We start from the raw sequence: 24763 nt of genomic DNA, 5'->3' as shown, positions 1-24763 counted from the left end.
GTCTGTGATGGCTGTTCTTTCTAGGCGTAAATAAAGTGTGTTCTTCAGCTTCAGGGAGCTTTCCAAATTGTATGACTAGATGTCTCAAAAATATGACTAAGTGGCCTCTATAAAAACTTTGTCCTTCTGGAATCCAAGTATCGTTTTTTGCTTCTTGTTGCCAAGCAAGATTGAAAAATTGATAATTCATCTGTTCTGTTACACCACACAGTTTCAGGATTTTAAGAAAATGAAGCCTGAAACAATTACTATTAGCAATAGCTGAAATAAATTCTAACTTAATTTTTCCTGATACTTTTAAAATCAGTGGCTTCAAGCTTTTTCTTGCAGTTTCTCAGCATCCAAGCAGTGATTCTTGATCCTGCAGTGTGGGGCTTCCCGGCATCCATGCTCCAGGGACAGGCAGTGGCACCTTGCCTTGGGGCCTGGTTCATGGGACACCTGCCAGCTCGTGGCCTGGGCTATCAGCCCCTGCTCCCAGGATTTTGCTGGACTGCTGGGTTTGGGAGTGAAATCATGGCCCTCTGAATAATGCCTTGAAAAATGGACCTGTATGTCTCACAGTTTTTAGGATACAAACTCTTAATATGCCACTTCATTACAGAGACCCTGGCTGAACTTGAGGTTTCCTAGATTTTGTGTTACTTTTCTTGGATTTTACTTTACTTCCGACACAAACAGAGGAATGAACGGATACCCCTGTGTATCCCCCTGCCCCCCTGCCTCCTTTCTCCCTAATTAACTTTGGTCCAATGACTTTAAACTAATTAGATAATCTGGGTTGCTGCTGAGAAGCAGGGAGACATTTCTTACGTGCTGAATTCAGTGAAGGTACAAATTGGAAATTTTTCTGGCAGAAGATGTTTTCCACTTTTTTAATATGCTAATAGAGTGTTTAGTTTCCTCTGCCCGCTGCTGCCAGGTAAACGAGTTAAAAACATTTTAACTGGGCTAGCCCTGGTGGGTGCAATATGCACTCAGACAGATATCTCAATGGCTGATAATACACAATTTTTTTCTTAAGAATATATGGGATGGGATGTGGCCGAGGGATACAACTGATACTTTAGAACGAGTATTGGGATTTCACCCCACTGACCTTTTTGGGACTCGAGCTGATTGATATGTTCCCAAAGCAGTGCATCTTCATTCTTGGTATTTGCTTTGCTTATGCATCTCATGTGTTTACTTACAAGGTAAAGAAAGCTACTGGGCTCAACGTGTTATAATAAAAAGTGAGCACAGTTAGCCTTGTTAATTGGCTGCCTTGCAATAATTTTTACCCTGTTTTGATTGTTTAGCACTACAGATTAAACTGGTGTCCTATTTTTGCTTCCTAGATGATTGCTTTGACAACAAGCAGTAGCATTTTCCAGCTGAATGTAACTAAGAGGTGAGAGGGGTGCGGCATGCGAGTGAGCTGGGAGTGGAGCAGTGGAGAAGGATGGACAGTGTCCACAGGACGCTCCCCAAGCAAGCGGAGCGTGGTGGAATGAATGTGTGCCTGGTTCCTGCTGTGTGAGGAGTCAGTAGAAGAGGAGATCAAGAGTCAAATATGATTAGCTTGGCAAGAGGGGAGAAATCAGTTTAAATAAAACCAACTGAGAAAATTACCTAAGAAGCCAAGATTGTAATAGGAAGACAGAGTTTCATAAAGCACAGTAACAGAGCAAGACTGTGCCTGCAGGTCTGTGCTTGTATTTAGTGGAAGTCTTTAGCCTCAGTGCTTTGGGCAGTGTTGGGGGAAGAGTTGTGCCTTGGAACTAATGTGCCTTTTTCCTGCTCATCCCTCTTTGCCCCTGCCTCTTGAGGGAAGGGACTGCGTTTCCCTGCGGAGTGGTGCAGTGCTCCCCTCGCTGGTGCACAGGTTGCCCATGCTCCCCAGCTTGCTGCTTCTGCTCGCTGCTTTGGAGCTCTCAAAGCTGGCTGCAGTAAGGGGGGAAGGATCACTGAGCTTGCTGGCTCTTCGGAGTTCGCAGTAGTCAAGCTACAGGGTGGAGGAGGAAGAACGAGGAGGGGAGAGGGAGCCAAGAAATATATTCAAGCATCATCCTGTAATGCATCTGTGCAACTGCAAATTGTTCTGTGCACCAAGCAAGTCATGAAAGACGTAGGGCGTGGTGAGGAAAATTTGGTGTCAGATGAAGTTTGCATTGTTTGAATGGAGAAAGACACTAGTTTATGACTCCATGTGCAGCAAAGCACATGAGGTAAATATGCCAGTAAATTGAGAAGCGCTTTCCTTCTCAACAGACAGTAAATATTAATGAAGATACAGGTGGTATGCGCAGAGATGCAGACATAGAAGAAAATATAAAAGGAAGTAGAGCAGTTATAAAAAGCAAACCCTGGAAGAGCGTGATGGCTGCCTTCCCGGAGGTTTTTGGCGGGGAAAGGTGGAGGAAAACACAACAGCAGGAACAACAAAAGAAAATCACAACAGGGTTTTATAAATGCCCGAGGAACTGGGAGACGAGACCGAAGGGATGTGAGCAGCATCCTCTTTTTAACAGATAAAAGGGAATGTGTGGTAACAAGCAATATGGAGGTTTGATCTCTTTTCTGGTGACATTTTTGTGATCGATTTAGGGCAGTCCCTATGCAGAAGCTGCAACAGGCCATGGTAAGTCTAACTACAGCGTCTCATGGCTGCTCTAGGGAGGCGGGCCCTGAGGGCTGACAGCAAGGGAACAGCTTTTGCCATGGTGAAGACAGCGCAGAACTTACTAGTGGGGCTCAGGGCTAGATGTCAAGGACAACAAACATTTCAGTTCAGCAACTGCCCCATGCTTAAAGACAAATGCCTAACCCACAAGTCCTTAACAGAGGATGGTGACCCAGATGCCAGAGCTGGGTGGAAGGCATTTTGGTTTAATTTAAATCCAATGCTGCCAAACACAAATTCACATTTAACCTTTGTATGGAGGAAAGTTCAGGTTGCTGAAGTGAAGCTCTTGCACTTCCAGAGCAAGGCTGAAGCTTTCCACTCATGCCACACACTGCTTCTTTCCTGCTCTCAGCTGGGACTTAGCCCGCGCCTCCTATGGTTCTTGTCACCTTGTAGGGCTTGTGGCAAGGGGAGCTTTTGTTTAGCCTGTTGGAGGAGGAGAGAGGTTTCGAGAAGCATCATGGTTTGCTCTCCCTGGAGGCAGGCTGTTTGGGAGTCAGACTTTCTCATGGCTGCGTCTGAAGGGTGCAGCTGGAGAAAGGCTGTCACCAGCTGCACCGTATTTCATGGCAGGTGGTGGTCACGGAGCAAAGCAACGGCAGCAGGGAGACTGTGGCTCAGCAGCTATCCAAAACTATCAGCAAAAAGTGTGTTCTGAGGACTGAGTTACTTCTTAAAGGCATGGTTGCAAAGGTTACCTGTTTCAGATGGTAGTGCTTTTTGTCACCAGGACTCTGAGTCACCATTGCATCTTGATCTGGCAATGGGATGCAGGTTAAGACAAGTTGCTGCTATACAGGGGTCAGCTCCAAAATGATGTTGTTCCTACTTACTAAAATCCTTAAAGAAGAACTCCAATGCCACTTTTTTTTTAGCTATTTAATTGTACACTCATTATGATATATTTATTTTAAAAATCCTTTGGTGTTATCAGTGAGATTGACTGGCAAATGATTTTTAAAAATTATTTGTGCATGTGAGAGAGAATTTAATCTAGATGTCAGATTTTGAGATCCAGATCTTAAATTGTGTCTGGAGGAGGATCACATCAAGTTGCCCATACTGCAAGAGCTGATCTGCTTTACTTTGAATCCTGCCTAGGAAACTTCTTTTTATATCAAAATGAAAGTTATCATAGAAATCAAGATTCCAGGAAGTTTAATAAAAAGACAAAATCATGAAACTTGTAATGAAATCAGAGGTCCTAGCTCTAAAATAATGAAATTGGGAAAAAGAATGGCGGTAGTGGAAAGCTACGAACATACAGGTCAATTGAAGTGTGGTGAGAAAGCAAAGTACTTTGCAAGATGTGTGTTTGCAGTACTTTGTGCGTGCATTGCATGTGTATATATATATATATATATATTTGCGCGTCTCCCTTTTCTCCTTTTACATGCAGCTAGATATGCATATTCATGGGTTAGTCATAAGAGGCTTAAAGAATTTTAAATGATTGTGCAGACATAGTATTTGACAGAAAAAGAGGTAAGTAAATCATGTTTCCATATTTTGGCAGGAGTATAATCTCATACAGTGTCCTGTAAACTTGTAGACATCAAAATGTTCCTATTAATGCCACAGTAGATCACCAAGACCAGTTTGAAAAACATTGCTCACTGCCTACTTGGATTTCAAATATGCCTACGTGTCTGCCTGCCCTGACACAGCTGATGAAAGGAAAAAATTGCCTTGTGGTGACTTTGAACAAGTTCATTTTCTGGATTCTCTCTTAAGTATTTACTTTTGGGGAGGGGGGAAAAAAAAGTATAACCTCACAGATACTTGTCTGTTTACCTGTTTAGGAGTGAACATCCTTTTTATACATAAAGTAAATCAACTTCATGGCTTCAGGATTCTGAATCAACTAGGTTTAACCCAGCAGTAGAGTTAATGCTGTTGCAATCCAACTTGACAGCCTGTAAATATTTACCGTCCAAACCACCCTGTATTGTTTCTTTGTGCTGTCAGTTCTGTGGAGCTAATTTTAAGCTGGGTGAGATGCTAATGTAGACGGCAACATTTCTGAGCATGTGCTGCACTCCAGTGCCTGCTGTCTCAGCACATACCTGTCACAAGCTTCAGAAACCCTCCTGCTGGGGAAAACAAGACCAGTTGTGCTGTGGAGTTCAGCAGCTCCACCAAATTAGGTAGTAGGGTTTGTCATTGATCATTCTCCAGGGCTAAAAACCTGACCCCACTGAAATCGGTAGTCAAATTTCCAGCACCTTAGATGGCATTAGAATTTCCCTGTACCTTCAATAATAGTGGTGTGAAGCTGTAGTTCTTACATGTAAGCACCATCCTCCAAAGCGCAATTTTATAAACAATATGCTGTCATTTGAGAACATAATTCTTTCATTTAAATTACAAATTAGAATAACAACTTTAATTTTAAAAAGCCAGGCATATCTGAATTTATTCTGTTGTTGGGGTTACTGATAAATTGAAGATTTATGTGCAATAATAAATGTGTTAAAGTATGACCTTTAAAATAAAACCATCTGAATAATTCAGTAATAGTGTCAAATTAGTATGTCAAATTTCTTGACATACCAATTTATTTAAAAAAATGCCTAACATAGTTTCAAGTTACTTAAACTTAGCAACATGTTTATAAAACCTGGGCCTAGGTTGTTTGAAACTTAGATTTATCTTTCTAAATCATTGGAAGCAGGATTTTAAGGATATTGAAGCATCGTTCAGGTGGGCTTCAATAGGAATATAAAGAATGCCACAGTGAATAACTGCTGTTACCAGGCACTTTTTTGCTTGTTTTATAAATAACTGGGCCCTTATGACCACATGTAACATTTCTGAATGTCTTTACAGTAAGTATGCTATCAAGTTCTGGCTCTGTGATTCAGAAAATGGTTGAAGAATTAACACATTGAAGAAATAAAAGCAGCTCTATGAAGTATAATAGACTTGTGGGTGATAAAATCAACCTGCTGACCTACTGCTTGGGCTAAGGATTGCCAGCAAAGGCTGTTCCTCATGAAACAGCAGTGCTTGGTACACATCCCAAGCAGCCTCTGGCATCCTCCTAGGCTGCCCCATGGTTTGGGACTCCTGCAACTGGTTGGATAGGTGAAAACCTTGGGGGCTGACTGCTGTGAGGGTCCAATAGTGCATCCCCATGGCCAAAGGAGCACAGAGCTCAGCATCTGCCAGGTTGCTTGGCATTGGTCTTACTGCCAGCCAAGACTTTAGGCTAGCAGGAGAGGTTTACTTTATTCTGTCAAAGTTAGAATTCATTTCTAAATGCATTTGCAGTGGTGGAGGCAGGAGTGCAAAAGGATAAAAGCTAACACCTGTATGACTCTCAAATCAAACTTGGTAGGTGTTGTGTCGGTTACTTCTGTCTATAGTCGCTATCTCAAGATAAGTTTGTGCAAGAAAAAAATGAAAGGATTGAAAGGATGATCTGTTGTTTAATGGCTTGTGTGAAAGAAGAGATTAAGTAATTTAATATTCACAGCTGGGGGAAAAGCTGGTCTGAAGTGATAGTAGCTTCTTCCCCAGGTTTTGCTGCTACCCACTGAAAGAGACTTGGCGAGGAGGCTGGGATCAAGCCAGCCTGGGTCTGACCATCAGTGTCCATTCTTAAGGTCATTTTTCCTTCTTCCCTGGATGAAATGGGCTCCTGCAACCTCCCATAGGCACCCCAGGCTTCCTCTAGCCTGGCATGGACCATCCCTTCTTCTGGCCCTTCTGTCAGGGCTTCATCCTTTGCTCTGTGGCACAGGGCGGCAGGAAAAGAGCAATTTTGTTTACTCCCTCTTCCCAAAGCTTCCTGGGTTTTGTTTTCATCACATTTCTTAGTTTGTACATTCCCCTCCACTTTATGGTTTTTTAAATTTTTTTCTTCTTTTTTTTTTTTTCTTCTTGCAACTCAGGAAGATGACACATTGTTTTATTCTGCAAATCACATATTCTCACTGAATAATCTTTACACCTATAGATCTCTAGTTCCAGAATATCTTTGCTAAGAACATCTCTTGAAAGCCTGAGATGATACAGCTGGTGGTAAGGCTGGGACCAGTTCAACTGATGTACCCTGTTGGTACGAGGGGACCCAGTTTACAGAATATGCTATGAAGTTACTGGGTGACAATACAGTAGTAGCTGTAAAAATGCACGTATCACCTGTTAAATGGATTAAACCTGTATGTGTGGTGGTTTTTTAACAGCAAAAAGGAAATACAGTGATGGGCAGAGCTGGCTAGGTGACTCCAAGCTTTGCACTAGTGGTTTCTGCACTGAAAACACTGAAGTTTATCTCAGAATTGCCTTAGCTATTAAACTTCAGTATTTCTGTATGCTCTGGCTCACGTTTTCCTCTATTGATACTGTGCCTAATTTCATTCTTGTTAGCGATGCAATTACCAGCAAGCTCTAAGAATTGCAAACATAGAGAATGCATCATTTCAAAGAGCTGAATTGCATCTAAATATGTTTATAGGTGCACTCCTTAGTTTGAACACGCAGTTGCAATCTGCAATCAGATTCACCTTTATTATTATGGGAAAACATCCGGAAGCACTATAACCTCATGTCAGAGAGCAGTATTACAGCTTTGTAAGTCCCAGAGTCCCTCTAATTTTTCTGACTACAGGGAAACTTTCATTTTCTGCTGCAGGACTTGTCAGTGGCTTAAGTAGGTTAGCTGAACCTGTTGTACTTCTGCCCGTATCACTTTCCTTAGCCAGAACTTACAGAATAGCTGGGAGAATATTTTTTTTGAGACTTTCCAGTAGCTGTCACAGTGGTGATGCAGTTGCAGCTTGCCAGGTTGTATGCAAGCGTATGTACCCATACTCCTACCATGGTATATAACCAAGGATTGATGTAAATTGGAGGAGGAAAGATTTAGGTTATGGGATTTTTGTGTTGTTTCATTTTTAAGAACCTGTTATTACAATAAATTTATGAGTCCATTCACCCAGATATGTAACTAGATGGCTTAATATCATAAAATACTAGGGATTTAGATGGCTGGAACATTAGTATTCCAACTAAGGAACATGCAACGAGATCTTATATTTTCTCTTCTGGTTCTAAAAGTACCATCTACCTTCAGAGTGCTTTTCAGGTAATGAAGAAAAAAACCCCACATTTTTACATTCAGGTTTTTGTTTCACAGACTTAATCTTTAGAAATCACAGGGTTAGGAAATACTGATACAAAAAGCACAAGGATGTAAGCCAAAGAATCGAAGGAATAGCAAATTTCTCTCTTTCTGTCTTTTGTTTAATGATTAATAGAGTTACAGAGTTCAAGTATATAAGATTAACCCCCGGCAACTTAGTTTGCAGTGTAATACCCAATTGTCATACTGTTTTACATGAAGCATGCTGAAATGCTTTGAGTGGGAGGTTGGAGTAGATGACCTCCAGAGGTCCCTTTCAAATGGGGTTGTCCTGTGATCCTGTGACACATGCAAGTTGGTAGCCTGCTGATGGAGCATGAACACTGCTGCCTTAGTGCTCAGCAAGAGCTTTTGCTGTTGATTGTGTAAGATGAAAATGGGCAGTGGGCCCATTGGTTTTAGGCAGCCGATATTAGAACTGACATTCAAGTTAAACTCTAAGCCTTGCTGCTAATCTTAAAAGCAAACAAAAGAAATGGTGCAGTCATGTGAATTGACTTAAAAATACACCTTTTTTTTTCCTTTCTTTTTAGTAAAGCAGCCATTCAAAACCATCAGTGAAAAGTGTGTGGCTACAGTGTATTTTAAACCATAAATACTGTGAAAAAAAGTGATTCTAGGATAATGGAGAAGGTTAATTTTACTGGTGCTACTTGTGGTGGTATTCTTGGGCAGGTGGGGTTCTTGTCAAATGCTAAAGCTTGCCCTGGTTTTGTTTTTCTTTTTTCAAGACCAGTTGTAACCAAGAAATGTCTTTCTTTGCCTCCTGTTTTTGCTTCACAACTTTTCCCTTTTGTAGCTCCTTGCATGGAAATCAGTGATTTCCTTGGAATTTCAGGAAACTATAGCTTATATTGGTATGTGTGTCACCCAGTGGAGTAAAAAAAGATTTGAAAAGCATTCCTGAGCTTGTGTCTAGACCAAATGCCACGGGAAGCTGGGTCTGTCACTCAGGGATGGATATTTTACCTACCTCGTTCTAAGCTCCCCTGTGGTATGTGGCCTGAGATGTCTGGAAGGGACTAATGCACCGAGATTATTTCTCTCCAGTTTTGAACTGCATCTGCATAGCTTCCATGCAAATGTTCGATAAGTTACATCACTTAGTTTTTAATGTACTTTTTTTTTTTTACATTCTACTGATACACGTAGTTAAATACTGTATTTGGCTCTTAAGTATATAAGTCCTTAAAATACATTTGAAACATGACATTTTGGTTCAGTTTTGTTGGCTTACACTTTGTGGAGTCATTAAGTATAAGGAAGAAATAAAAAAAAACCCTTTTTTTCTTTCTCATTTGTTACGGTTCTACATGTGCCTTGGTTTGCAACACAATTCTATGACAGAACACGCAAGGTGCTGGTGGTTTCCTAAGAAGGTAACTGCTGCAAATTTGCTTGTTTTCACAGGTGTGTTTATGTTCAGATGCTTTAAGTAACCTCATATCTGAATGAAGGCTTCTTACCATTGGTGGAAACCATTGACTGTTAGACAAAATGCCCTTTACTTACATTATTTCTCAGTAGGTTACCATATAAACCATAATTCCCTTAATGGAACTATACAAAGGAAATCAAAAGAAAAGAGGAACAGGGGAAAAAAAACCCCAACCAACGTGGTAGCATAATAGCAATAGAACCACGGAATTCTCTGCAGATGGTTTAAGAATATAAACACATTTTATGTTTGTGTTATGTAGTCCTTTTCTGAAGTTATTTTAACTTTTCTCTGGGAGTAAAGTATAGAAAAGTATGTGGTATGGTTAGCCTTTTAATAGGGGGAATCTATATTTGTTAATATATTCCCAGGTCTGAGAATTTTAGTTTAAAGCCAAGTGGAATATTGAGACTTTTTTATCTAGAAAGAACAAAATGCCTTTAACTACCATTAAGTTAATTATATATAGTATTTGAAATAGACAAATCTAGCAGACTGATTACTTGGGTATTGAGATTTCTGATGAATAGACTTGTTAAAGGCTAATTCTTATATAGGTTGATATATTCCTTATTGTTCTCTTGCGGAAAAGATTGATATAGTTTTTCTAAATAATTATTTTAAAAGTTTATGGAAAACAAACTAAGCCAGTGATCAGTGGCTGCATCTCATCTCAAGGTCATCAAATGTGTCTTGTGAGGAGAAGGCACTTGGGCTTTTGGAGCTGCTTCTGGAATCATCGGGCAGTGATGCTTCTCAGTATTATACTAATTTCTGAGTGGTGAAAATAATTAAAATAGCTTCTTCCCCACCCCACCCCCTCCATTTCCCCCTTCAAAATCAAGAGGATAGTATTAAATTAATTTCATTTACAAAATAGGTTTAAGATAGGCTGCCATAATTTAATTTTTTGACCATTTATTTTTATTTCCCAACAAACTGAAAGGAAGAAGAGAATAATTCATAATTGAAATCTGAAGAATGAGTAAATGTAGGAAAGTGTTTTCCTTCTTGCAGTACTCTCCTCTTAATTAAGATTCAGTCAGATTTTTTGTTCTACTCTTTTGTTGATGGAGTTCCTCTCGAGACCCTAGTAAGGGTTGCTACCAAAATGAAACAGTAGGATTTTAGGATTTAATTCAGATTTAGAAAAGCACTTTTATTTCCTTTTTGGCAATTTGATCCTCATTCACTGCATCCTTCTGATGCAAATTCAGCCTCCTACACACTAAAATGTCACCTTACAGCAAGAGAACACTGTGAAGGATTCTCAGATGACCACAGGCCTGACATGTGGGTGACATCTTTATAGAAATAGGATGCTCCCACGGAAATAATCTCCTAAGAAGTGCTTGAAAATTTTCTCAGCTGCTTTTCCTGGTGTACGATTTTACAAAATCTGTTGGCTCACAGCAGGCAGGTTGTATTCAAATGAGGGTACTGAAAAAGTACAAAATTTGCTATGTATTAAAAAGAGATTCCCTTTTACTTTTCCAAATGCAGCATGCACAGTCAAATTTTAATGAATGCATACACCTCAAATCTTTATGGTATGAAATGAACAGCTTTGTAATAAGTAGGTGGTAAGAAAATATACGATGTATTGCTACTTTTATCTAAAATATGATTAAACTTTACAGCATTACGTTTCCAGTGTTCTACTTTATACTACCATAAACTGCCATCATTAGTAACAATGCTGTCAGTAAGATAGACAGCATCTCTGTCGTAGGTATTATGGGACTTATTTTCTGTAAGGTAGGAATGGTAAAACTCCTGTACTACTCACTGAAACTTAACAGTCAACCATGGCTGCACTTTACTGGAAAACTGGTAAGAGAGCAGAGGTCACAACCCTTCAAGGAAAAAAAAATAATCTATTTAGGGTAAAATTCAGCATCTGATAATAGTTGTGATTTTGTCAGAGATAAATGCTGAAAATTGCATTGTATGAAAAATTAGTTTTGTGTCTGCTGTAGAAGGATGCTAGCTCTGATACCGTAAGGTTTTCCAACATGTACTAGTGTGAAGGAAAAAATAAAAATAAAAAAGGTTTTCCAGAACATTCAGAAAAAAATACCAATAATCCATTCACTAAATAAGAAAGAGCCAAATATGCTTCACATACTTCATTTTGGTTTGGATTTTTTATTGTTCCAGAAATATTAAGGAAACCTGAGAAAGCCTAAGGTCAAAAGTCCCACCAAAACAGAAAAAAAATAAACTTGCACACATCAGTTTTTAGAGACTTTCTAGTTCATATCAGCATGAAGCTAAAGCATCATATACAACAGAAAGTCAAAGAGCTTTTTACAGGCATCCAAATAGCAACCATTATTTGCTGCTTTGGGTACTTTCTTGCTTTTGCAATACAAGATTCTGAAGGAGAAAGTAATTCCTTCAGGACTTTGGGTCTCTAATGGGGTCAGTGTGCTTTAAATGAAAAGTCCTGGCACTCTAAAATGAAATACAATGGAGACTTTTGTTTTCTCTGTAATGGGGGCACATCTTTAATGATAATGGCAGTACAACATAGTAGGAAAGGAAGACAGGGAAATGGAAGATATGACCTATATCAGATATTAAAAGAACCCTACAAATCCAAACAGATGAAAAAACCTCAAACTTAGAACAAAACAAGCAACAGACATGAAAGTGCATTTACTGGGTAGCAGTGACTATAGAGAATCAGAATGCAGAACATTTCTTGCAAAAAGGAAAAACAGCTGCTGCTGAACAGGATAGTGCAAACAACTGTACCAGTGGTGAAGAGTTTAAAACTTGTTGTGGAATCGGAGACAAGAAAGGAAGCATCCCAGGATAGGCAACATGCCTCAGGGAACGATGAGACCTTCACCTTATTTCTTTCCCAAGGCACTTAGAAGTTGTTAGTGCCTGGAACAAATCAGCATTGCCTCACATGGTTTCTTTCATCCTCTTTCCCAATGTGCTGTCTGTACTTTTATTACTTTTTATCATAAGATTTGTAGTTTTGGGACAGCAGTGGACAACAGTGGCTCTTTGGGGAGCCACCACTCAATGCTGAGGAGCTGTCTACTTAGGTAAAGGCAAAACCATGTGCCATAGATACTGCACTGTTTGGGTACTTGCATCTTTGGCCATATGAAGTGGAGCAGAGGGAAGAAAGCAAAAGAGCAATTGTGGAAGATACGTGATGAAAACCGGTCTACATGTACATTAGTACAAAGCTTGTGAGGAACTAACATTATGTTGTTGTAGTTTCAGATTAAGAGGATTTGTGTTCAATTGAGATTAAGAGCAAGTCATGTAATGGGTACGGTGTACATTCTGAACAGCCAGTGGCTTTGTTCTGCATCACTCTGCCCTGTGATATGGACAGGAGTCTGGAATTGAAGCTGAAGTGGTGGGAACCCATGAGAGGACTCTGCTGGTCATATGGAATTGCCCCTTTTCCCCCCACCACTGCGATGGGCAGCTGCCACTCTATTTCCCTGGTTGTGTGGCAGGGGAGCAGTAGCAGGATCTTTCTTGTGGCAGCCAGGAGATCCCTGGTAAAAGGCATCTCTTACCTTTCAGATCAGCTATGTGGTCACGGGCCCTCATTATCTCCTGGCTGGCAGCAGTACCAATGACTGGTGGAGGCAGCAATCACTGGGTTGTCTCCTATTCTTAACCCAGGCATAGGCTGCCATTTAGAAATCTCCAGTTTTATGCACTGAGGAGATGGAAGCTAATGTAATCTGTAGCAAAAATAGGCTGACAGGATTTTCTAGAAATGTATCTTCTCTACTGTGTTGTAAACAGGCTTAGAGGAGTTCAGTATGAAGTTTTGAGTTGTACTCGGGGTTTTCTTCTGCTCCACTGAAGTATTTAAAGGTTGAATAGAGCCCTTAGCATTGTTGTTGATTTGGAGTAAGAATGAGTGGCACTTTGTGAAATTAGGAATAACTGAGAGCATCTATGGTGGAAGATGGGGAGAGAGGGAAAAAAAGTGTGGAGTTATTTGTTCCAGCCAGAGTCTGGGGAGTAGTTACTGCCTAAGAAAGTGAAACTCTCAGCTGGAGACATTTTCTGAACGCATGGTGCAAGGCAGCCTGGCTTTATTCATAGTCCTTACTAGAAAAATAGGAAAAAGTAAGAGAAGGTGCTAGAAGGGGGATGTCTTTGTTTTCTGAATAGCATTTGTGTTTATCTGATGATGCATGATTCAGGGAGAAAGTTCAGGACAAGCCTGAAAGGTACTGCAACATTATTCTACCTTTGCCCAGAGCATGGCTGTGTTGCAAGATTATTGAGATGGACAGGTGTCACAGGACAAAACTATTTTTTTAGCATTTTTTTCTTATGGTTAAATAAGAAAAACAATCTTGGACAATGATTGTACCTTTAATGTTTTTCTTAATTACAAACTTGAAACCCTAAACTCTCTTGTGGGGTGATGCTCCTCAGGTTTCTTTTAATTGATACAGAGTTTCTAGGAGTTCAGAAATAGTACACATTTATGTGAGGACTAAAACCCTTTTGCTTTCTCACCCAGCAAAAGATTTGAAAGCATGCAAGCTGTAGAATACGGGGAGTGTCTGACTCTGTGGGTATCTGAAGTCATTAGAGTTCCCTCCTGTACTGTCGTGATTTAGTAATAGGTGGCCCAATATGAATTTATTTGGGGTTTTTTAGTACAGCGGAGTGTGTCTGGGGCAGTTTATTTTCTTCTTTTGTCCTTCTGATAGGACTGCTTCTGCAGGGGTTTATAGGACTCATCTACACAGAGACAACAAGCCTTTCAGTGTTCTTGATCTTGGTTCAAGAAATTATTGTCCACCATGTCTGTCCTATTGTACAGTGCCCCTCAGGAGAGTTTTGATAGCAGGGTATGATGATTGATCTTGATAGTATAGCTACAAAATCTTTGAAAATTTCATTTTCTCATTTTTTCAAGTTAAAATGGTAGGATGGAGGCAAGCTTAGTGTGGCAGTCTGCTGAGACAGGAGTGGGTGAGAACTGGATTGAGAAAGCAGGTTTCTGTTCCTGAGGCCGTGGAAGATTAATTACCATAGACAATTACTGAACTCCACTGGTTTCACAAATATGTCTCTTACTCCAGATAGACATGCCCTGCAGATACTTTAGGTGTGGTGTTCTTACCTTTAAAAAATAATAATGCAAAACATTATGCCTCTGGTGTTCCTCTCGGTATCTGCTAGGGATCACTGTGGCTGGACATACCTCCTGGGGGGATGCTGTGGAGCTCCGTTCCCTTTGTAGTCACCTTTTGGGAGTGTAATGTGGCTTTTGGTCAGGATGCCTTCCTTTTATGATGGGTTGGAGAGGGACTGACTTCTGTGTTGGCATGTGGGAGGCTAAGAACGGGCTTTTGTACCAGTAGAGAGTTTAAATTAAGCCAAGGTGCACACCAAGAATCAAAATTCTGAAGTTTTTCTCAGTATGTTAACATAAAGGAAGCCAGTGTATCGATGCTATTAGTTCATTACCAATGCTGAGTTACTCGTTAGACGGTCAGCCTTGAGTGAGTCACTGACCCCGCTGTAGATAATGCTTTCAGGAACAAAGAAGTGCTGTAAATAAGGAAGTACTATGAGAAATCAAGATGTTAAACATGATGATTCCAAAACGTTAAATGTCCAAGTGGTAAACATGGCATTATATTGTGAATCTCCATAGTACAAGTTCTGTAACTTTAGTCATCCTCTGCAGTTCCAGTTGTGTTGTTCAAGGGATTGCTTTAAAAGAAGATTAGAATATAATCCTTCTACTATTTTAATCCAGCAGAGGAAATCCAAGGTAAATGCTTAAAAAGTTAAAAATAACTAAAGAGGAAACATGCATAGAATATTAATATTTCAGATTATTTATATTTAGAGAAATTACACATGGCTCCACATAAAGAGATTTTACAGTTATGAAGATTTCTATCAGAAACTCTATGGATAACTTCAGCTGTTGCTAGAGTCTGTGAGCGAACAGATATTCATTAACTAAAAGCAACATTTGGAGAAAATAAGGCCACAGAATAAAGAAAGATAAATATTTTTCGCAGGTGTGTGTTGGAGAGGATTTCCAAGGGGAGCTTCTTTGCTGGGGACTTTTTGGAAGATGTGCCCCAAGTTGAATAGTTTGTAGGTGATCTTGGTGTTCATATCACTGAAGCAAGTGTAACAAATTGATAGGTGGTATCTACCCCAGAATTCTGAAGTTCTTGATATTAAAAAAGCTCATTTGATAAACACAGTGTGAAATTTCTCACATAAAACTAATGATACCGGGAGCTTGGAAGGTGTTTGCAGTTGGTTTGATGCTCTTAGGTGTTTTGGAAGGGGGTATAGAATGAGAATAAATTATCTGGTGATAAAATTTGCCAGTTTTATTACATTATACAGCAATTTCATGATACGGGCTCACTTTCTGTTGCAAAAGGTTCTTCTGAGGGTGATGTAGAATTCATCTCCAGATTTATATGCTTGAAACTCAAATTTTGGTTTCTACACAGAGTGAGATGTCGAAGCTCTGAATTACACTTAGCAGAGAGCCAGTCAATATGGGTAGAAAGTTTGCAAATTCAGATGTCTACTTGAGAATAGAGCTAAATCTCTAGCTCTTCACTAAGACCCTAGATGCCAGAGATGGTCTTCAACTGCATCCTGAGATAGCTTCTTCTGGGTTTCTACCAAAGAGGCAGCCCATCAGTATGAGGCATAACCTGAGTGCAAGCCCAAACTCCTGTCTCAACAGAGGCACAGAACTGGGGAGGTTTCAGAGAAAAACAAGGAGAATTGTCAAGCCTGTTAAAACCTTGTACAAGGAACAGCTGTATAGGTTAGGATTTAGCCTACAGTGGAGACTGTTGAGGTTGATGGTGGGATATGTTAGTGATCTACTGAATTATAAGTAGCATGGAAAAGGTAAAAGAGGAGAAATTGTTCACCACTGCAAGAGTGAGGGGTCATCAAACAGAAAGTGGCAGGCAGCCACGAGAATACAGATGGATACCTTTATTATGCCAGTGTCAATCAGGGAAAGTGATAATCATGGAACGAGACTACCAAAACCCGAACACATAAATATAATGCCTCCCCTTTCCACCCAGTAGAGGTTTGTAGGGAGCAGGAATGAAGGTCATTATGACCAAGACTAACCAGGTTTCTGCCTTCTTCAGATTATTAGGGAAATAAAGAGAAGTGGAGAGTTTCAAGGTCGCTGTTACTTTTTATTGCTGTTTTAAATGTGTCAGCAGAGTGCAAGCTGCAATTCTTGGCTGAGGGAGTAAAGACAACCCCAGTGGATATGGCAGACCTCCCAACTCTGTGTCCAACATTATTCCTAAGGAAGCAAGCAAGGACTTTGGCGTCCCTTGTCCATGGAGAAGGGTAAAAGTAGACATGATGTCCATCTTTGGGGTGGGTAGGTGTGCTAATCCTGTATACTGAGTGTTATGCCCCAGTAGACACTAAATATGCTAAATATAGTTGGGGCATTCCATTGTAGTTGAGTGCTGTCTTGCCTTTGCCTGAGGACTACCTGAAGCAGGCAGTTTTTGTCCTGCCCTTCGTTTTTTATGCCATGTGGCCATCTGTGAGGCCACAGAATAGGCAGAGATTAATCTGAATGGAAAAAATAGCCACTAGGTTTAAAGTGAACCAGTTTGCTTCCATTGGCACAAGAGCAACTGTGATGTGAAGTAGGACTGTCTGATGTCGGGAGGATGAGGATGCTACTTTTGTGTCAGTGCCAGTTTGTGCTGTTTTAAAATTACATCCTGAAGAGCTTAATTTCTACCAGTTCAGGGAAGTGGTACATTTATAACAAAATTTACAGACTTGGACTATAAAAAAAGTCTGTCAAGATTTCTATAGCACAGACCTATTGAGAGGAATCTCCAGTTGCTGGTTTAAAAAACAAGTTTCGGGCAATATCGCATGCTTATTAACTGACTCTAGATGCTGTTTTATTTTATTTTTTTTTATTATTGAATTTTCCAGAAAATTTAAACACTTTATTTTTCAATGGTTTAAAAAATGAATGGTGTTGCTTTCTGCTTTCAGTATTAACACTGTCTAAAGTGCTCTGGACATTAGGCTCTAATAGTATGCTTTAAAAATTCAAACTGTTCTAGTTCTGATCTTTGGAAAAGAGGTGCATATTATTACAGACTTTAATCTCTTGTTTGTATCGTGCTTTATGCTGAGTATGTTCTGCATATCACATCAGTGGCATACTGCTGATACAGTACAGGAGACTTTATGTATGAACTCATGTTTCAGTCACGCCTCAAGCACAGGGCAGAAAAAAGGCTGACCTGAAGATGTTCACTGTGATGCAGCTATTGAATTCTCAGTCAGAAGGTCCCTTCGTGGGGCACGCCGGTTCCTTACACACCGCTTTGGTGATTGGATGAACTGATTGTTCCATGTGAAGCAATTCAGAGGGATCAAGTTTTATACTTCAGCAACAAGAATGTCAAGAGCAGGTTGATGGGATATTGTAGCTGACGCCACCTTGTTTTCAGACCTCTGCTGGCACGATGCTTGCCTAGCTTTCGCGATGAGGTTTGCCCCCCCGAGAACTGCGCTGTGACGGGCACGGGCACGCCAGCAGCAGGTCCGATCGCTGTGAGCAAGCAGGGGCAGTGACGGACAGCAAGCAGCAAGTTACAGTGGTGACAGTGCTTCCTCCGCAGGCGGGCTTGCTCAGGTAGAATGCATGTTTTCTTTATATTTCTGATCTTTGGAAGCGTGCTAGTCTTCCAGAAACCTAGACAGTCTTGGTGTGCTCCTCCTTTGCCGGTGAGGGAAGGAAGTGGCAAATGTTCATGAGCAAACTGAGGGATTTGTTTAAGATCAGCTGCAGCGATGTAGGATTTGGACTGGGATCTCCAATGGCCTGATAATCTTCCTCACCACGGAGGCATCATCTGGACTTAGAGCCTGCCAAGATGGCTTTGTGCTTCCCCCAGCTGAAATGCCTGAGCTGCTTATGGTTTCCTCTGGAGCCTTTGATACTCTTTCTGGCATTTATTTCATCTTTGCTGTCTTCTGGCCTTTGTAGTGGCCCTTGAACAGAATCCTTGCAGACAAGCAGAATAATATTCAACAAGTGAATGGAGGTGTATAAAAAGAAATAATGCGGTTCATTTGCTCATTTTTTGAGACTGTGCAGGCAGCTGGGAATCACCAACGCTAATCACCTTCAAGTGTAAAAACCTTGTTTTATTGTTAGGAGATAAGTGTTTATTATTTAACTGTACAATGACTGTAGGAAACATTTGATATTTGTTTTTTCCTATGGAGCCACCTTATTGCATTTGCACACATCTAATGTATGTATACAAGCGTATCAAGTGCTAATTTCTCTCCCACTGATTATAAGAAAGTCTGGGGGACTAGATCAGATATACACATATTTATATTTAAGTAGGACAGTTATTACCCATCATACTTGATAGACTCTGACACCATTTTAAGGGCTCAAAGAAAACTTTCAGGGGAATTAAACTTACCTTAAAATCTATTGATGTTATAATCCATACAAAGATGAGCCCTTAGTTTGAACGCAGAGAGGAATAATATCATCACTGTCTTGTGCTCCTACAAATTATCTGATAATAGAAGTTTGATGTGCTTTACATAGGAATATAATTGTCACTGTACCCATTTTATAGATGGAGAAACTTTAGCACAGAGGTTGTGAAACACACCTAATTAAAGTGAAAAGTGTTAAATGCACGAATATCCCTTTATAGTCCAGGTAAAATAGATTTCTTTCTAATTTATTTAGTTAACTGCAGTGTTTAGGATCCCAAATACTCTAAAGTGCAATTTGAAGTCTATAGATGTAGTTAAGCTGTCATGCTTAGCTTGTAGGATGGCTTACATCTAAAAGAAGGGACCACCCGTTCTCCCTCTGTCAAGCATATGGAGAAACAGGAATGCCTAAGCTCAGCTTTACATGAAACTGCATGAAAAACTGTTGAAAATATTTGTTTTCTTTCTTCAGAGACCTGTTTTTTTTAATTCATTCCTTTGATCAGGAATGGATTAGTTACATTTATCTGGGGTAATGTAGCATATCTGACATTTTTGTGTTTCATTAGCCATGAGTTAACTAATTTTATTAAGATTTCTAGTATATTCAAATATTAGACTTAAGCCCTATCATATGGCAAATACCAGTGTTTGAATATGCTAAAGAAAAGTTTTTCTGCTCCTTGAAGATGGAGTACTGAACGTAATTGGTATATCAGATATATCTAGCACTCCATTGTAATGCTGTACTTTGCATGTAAATTATATTTTGAAGCACCGTATCTTTTCTCAGTAGTGATTAATCCTTGAAATAAAGGGGGAGGGGGAAGCAGCTAGTTTGTTTTTAATGATGCATTCCCCCTTTGGGAAGGATTAACTATGTACAACTTTGTTGAGTTTAGCAATTTGCAGTGAATTGTTGAGCTGTCCGTGGAGACCAATTCTGTTCCTTCAGAAGAGTGTTCATCAGGTTAACATTGTGCTGTTTCTCTAAAGGAAGTAAGTTCTTACATCTCTATTTAAGGCAAGAGATAATAAGCTTCTTGCTAGCACTTGAACTTAAGTAAATCTAGCAAGTAAAACTAAGCTGCAATACGTTTACAATGGGTGAGGAAAGGGTAGAGAGGGAGAAGGCAACTAATTTTAAAAATGCACTTATTTTGTTTGCTTTTTTGGTTTGCATGTCTAAATTTCGGATTGTATTCAGTGTTGTGTGCTGATTCATCTTTGTCTGTGATGCATTCTCAGCCAGTCTTTAGCATCTTTGGTTGCCCTGCCTCCTTTTCCTGCTCTTTCTCTTTTTCAGATTGTACGTAGATATTAATGACTTGTTTAATTTTGCTGAAAGACCTGTTTGTTGCCATCTGTACCTCTGAGTCCCACAGCAGAAAGTGGGAATGTGCAGTAACATCTCGCTTCATTCCTGGAAGTGAAGGGTAAAACATCAGTGCAAAAGTTGAGGTTTTCTATGGAAAACTCTAGGGGATTCTTGCTAGCTGTGTCTTTTTTGTTTCTGGAGTCCTTAGATGGCACCTCACAAAATGTTTCAGATCTAGTGGGGAGATACTGTCACTTGGGATGCTGCTGAATCTCCCTTAGGTGAGCTGTGTAAGCTTCTCCTTTATATAAGATGGTGTGACCTGACCCTTGCTCGGGAGTGGGAACCCTAGCAGAGAGTGCTTGAGCAGTGGTACGTAACAGCGTGTGTGCTCAGAGGTGCTGCAGCCTTTTAGAAGTTATTTGGAGGAAGGGTTTAATGGATAATGATCAAGTGCAACATCTGTGTATCAAATCATTTTAGCATCCATATGCAGGAGTGTTACGGCCTTTCTTCATTCCGACACATGAAACAGAAAATGGTTTGCTAGCACTGAGAAGGGGTGTTGATGTTCCTTCTTACGCCAGGTAGTGCACCACGTGTGTGATCTGCGGCTGTGTGGTGGGTCGTTTGGTTTGGTTTGGTTTGTTGGATTTTTTTGCTAAAACTGTACTGAAAGCTGGCATTTGAAGGGGGCATGGCAATGAATGAGAATGCTTCCTGCCTCTCGTACTAAATATTGTTGAAAATGAGTATTGTGGATGTGGGACTGATGGGCTATGACACATTCACTGGCCAAAGGTTTGAACTCGAAGACTGTTAGAAATTATAATGTATCTTTCCACTGACTAGAAGAATATTACAAACATAAGTAGACCTGCTAACCTGTTTTCTCTTGTCCAGGTTTTGGCTGTGTATTGCACAACTGTGAAAATATTTGGATGTCTACTGAATGATGTAAAATACATAAATTGGAAGAATAAATACAACAGTCAAATAACTTTTTTTTTTTTTTTTCCTTTTTTCCTTCTCCCCCACCTCCTAAAATTACAGCCACAGGAACAAGTCTTCAGGCTGGCCTCACCCTTCAGGGACCTGGAGCTTGAACCAGGGGACACCTTATGGATGGGAGATGACGGCAAACAGAGATGGAAGAGACTACTTCATCAAGTAAGTGGGCAGTGTGAGCTGTGCAGTCTGTAGCACAGTGCTACAGCCCTGTTCTTGACTGTATCTCCTTGGAATCCTAATTCCAGAATCAGCCTTACCCAGTTATGTTCAGCTGTTTTGATTTATTGTGCAGAGATAGCACTGACTGTACTTTGCTGCGCTGTTTTGGTACTTGGTTATTTCATTTACCCAAGAAAATGCTGAAAATATAAAGATCTGTAACTCATTGAGGAATTACAACAAATGTCATTAACAAAAAAATTAAAATGCCATGTTTAAAGAATGAGGCAAAAGGTCAGTTCTGACTGACACTAACAGTTCTCCTCCATCTCTGCCATATGAGCTCTTCTAGTTTGTCCAATATTTTCATTATACTGGTAATGAGGAAGTGTGTATTTTGATCCTGTATAGTAAATAATCTAATTCTTAGATTTCCTGCAGTCCTTTAGCTCTGAATTTAAACGTTTATAAAATAAGTTTCAATGTGGGTGATATGATCATAAACAAAATTGGCTTTTCTTTTCCCAGGGAAAACTGTGCATAATTATTATTTAAAATAACTTCAGTGTGTTGGATAAAATACAGTTTTTTGTTCTAGAAAATGTACTTTTACATGGCTTTGGAATGTCTTCACTAAAAATGGGTGACAGTGGTGAGTTAGGAGAAGCATTGGCTGATTCTGCAGCATTCATTGCTCTATCTTACATTCCATTTTTTAAGGGTAGCATTTTGATTCTTCTCATGTAAAGGGCTGGGTTTTTTTTTAAATTATTTCGTTTTTATGTTTATCAGTCTGTTTAGAAACTTGCAAGTGCTTAAAAAAGTCCTGGATGAGAATTACAATTCTTTCTTTTTAACACAGAGTAGAAGGTTCAGACTTGTTTTAAATTGACCATTAAAAGCCCTTAATTCAGTAAGATCTGTCAACTGCAAGAAAAGAATTGTGCAGTGTAAGAACAAGGATCCCCTGCTACTCTGCTTTCTCTTTCTCCTCCTGCTGCTCAGGGTGTGTGCCTTGGCTTCCTAGGAGGCATTTGATTTTGGAGCCAAAGCACAATTTGTAGCAGCACAGTGTCCTGCAGGTTTTCAAGTTCTGAAATGATTTCAGACCTGCCCAAATTGGAGCAAGTTGTCTGCGTTAATGAGGGATCAAAAGCTTTGAAATGTTATTTTCTTGCTTGAAGAAGTACTTACCATGTTTTGCATGTCTGTAAGACACCGGGTTCAGTGCTAGACAATGTGAAGCTGAGTGCCAGGTACAATATAAATGTATTAGCACAAGTTTTATGCCTGAACTAATTAGGCTTATCAAGAATATAAGTGAGCCTCCGAAGTACTGTGCAGATGTGACACTGCTGCTTCTGTTACTCCGCTGCTTCTGTTGCTCCAGTTTAGTGAAGGGACCTGCAAACCTTGGGTGTCCATTTTTTCTGCAGACCATTGCTGTGTTCTCCTCTGCTTGACTGAGATTTGTTTGAAAAATTAATACCCTGCTTCTGAGGACAGGCACCACATTTTAATCCTTCTTTTTTCTCACTGGTCACATAATGGGATGCTACATTTGTTGTGTTGCTACAAACAGCTGTGGCTTACAAAATGACGTGCATTAGTACGCATTAATTTTGCAGTTTGGGAATGTTTTCTAACTCTCAGTAGCTAATGATTATTTTGTTTATTTTTTGGATTGCCTTTTAGTACCTTAAAGTGCCATATCCCTCTCTTAAATGCAGAAAACTGTATCTGGAAAGAAAAATCCATAACAGGCAGTGCCAAGTTATGCCTTAAGTAGTGTTGGGCTTGTTGTTTTGCTGTTGTGGTTGTTGGGGTTTTTTCCATGCTTTTATAAGGTGCTTGATCTCCATTGTCTTTGGGGCCCTGATATTTCTTCCGTTTTCTCTGCATGTGGATAGCAGACTATGTGGGGAAAAAACAGGCTGCTTTAAGGGGTGGAGAGAATGAGACCTCTGAGGAGGCTGGTGAGCAGAAGCCTTAGCTATTTTTTGCCAGACTTTCTTACCCACCAGTATCTCTGTGCAATCTTAGGTGCAAGTTGAACAACCTATGTACATACACGTTGCATGAGTTATTTTACATAGTCTTGTATCAAGTGTTTTAAAGGAATGGTGTTGGCTGTAACACGTGCACCAGCCACGTCTCCAGAGGAGTAATGCATCTAACATGAACCGATGGTCCCCCGGGGTGCATTAAAAGCCAGTGCCTTCAGAAACTGAATGAAATCAGCAAATGGTTTGGAACCATGTACTGCTATACTGAATAACCTGCTATCCACCTTTACTAGTGAGTGTCAGCCCAGGTAGCTACTGCGTCGTGACCGGGTAGTTACACAACATATATCTTTGTTTCAGAAGAACGACCAAAGACTGAATACGCTTAGTGACTTTGCCAGCGATTCCTCTGTGGAGGTATATAGTACCTGTCCCTACAGGGCCTGTAGTTTGGCCAAGGAGAAGCTCTCTCTGGCTTTCAAAATGACTGCTTTTGCAAATACTACATGAAACTACATAAATGAAAACAGATTTTAATTTTCTTTCCATCATTTTTCACGTTTGGATTTTAGGAATGAAATAGTGAGGTGGTTGTTGACAGTTATGTCAATAAAGGCAGGAGAGACATCAGCAGGATAGCATTTCATATTGTCTCCAAGGCTTTTTATAGCCATACGGATTAACTTTGTTTGCATCACAGTGAAGGAGAAAAAGCAATTCAAATCCTTTGCTTGGTTTTGATTGAAGATGTATCAACCAGGTATTATCACAATGAAATGTGCGCATGAGTTCTGTGCAAGCGAGTAACATAATTCATAGCAACATTAACTGCTTTTTAGTTAAATAATTTACTTAGTGCAATATGAACATATCCATTCAACTGCAAGCAGACATATTATAATTTTGAAACTGTGGAAGGAATAGAGAATCCAGGAGAATCTTTTGGTGAAATGAAAAGTAATTATATAGGGTCGGTGCAAGTACTTTAAGCCACGAATAGGAAGAGATGTTTATTCTTTCTGCTGAAGCAAATTTGGTTTCTTTCAAATCTCTGAAAGCCCCTATGGCCTGAGATAATCAGGGGCAGCTTCCATCACCAGGCAGCACTTTTGTGAAAGTGCAAGAAGAGTCTTTTATCAAAATATTTTCAGATGTCGCTATCAATTCATTATCTCTTCTGTACAGATGGCACAACCAGGGTCATTTTGCAAACCTCTAAAATACTTTTTCTTAAGTTTTGGCCATAGTAAATTAAAGTTTCAGAACTTCACCCATTCCCTTTTAACTTGCCACTTTTACTTGCCTTATAAGATAAGTAATACATTTCAGTGTGGGAGGATGGCAATCATCCTAGTATTCCTCCAGCATTTTTCTGTACTGCACAGGCTGTCTTAAGCTGGACCTTTAATGTGAAATAGTTTGCAGTGTATATCTAACCATTATAAAAGCCTATTTTCTTTGCATTTATTATATATGGTGTGTAGTATATGAT

At 39.9% G+C, this 24763-nt stretch overlaps 1 protein-coding gene across 3 annotated transcripts in view; it reads left to right on the top strand.

Moving 5' to 3' along the window:
• FRMPD4 (FERM and PDZ domain containing 4) overlaps positions 1–24763 on the top strand; it is a 300651-nt gene that overhangs the window by 166784 nt on the left and 109104 nt on the right. For all 3 annotated transcript variants that reach the window (XM_040582750.1, XM_040582751.1, XM_040582752.1), the window contains exon 2: positions 21149–21265. In XM_040582750.1, coding sequence (XP_040438684.1) covers positions 21149–21265 — 117 coding nt within the window. The remainder of the gene's footprint in view (positions 1–21148; positions 21266–24763) is intronic.

This window comes from Falco naumanni, chromosome 2 (genome assembly GCF_017639655.2).
Source record: "Falco naumanni isolate bFalNau1 chromosome 2, bFalNau1.pat, whole genome shotgun sequence".
In the NCBI taxonomy this organism is placed as follows: domain Eukaryota; kingdom Metazoa; phylum Chordata; class Aves; order Falconiformes; family Falconidae; genus Falco; species Falco naumanni.
Note: the sequence above shows the minus strand (reverse complement) of the source record. Positions and strands in the feature narration are given on the sequence as shown.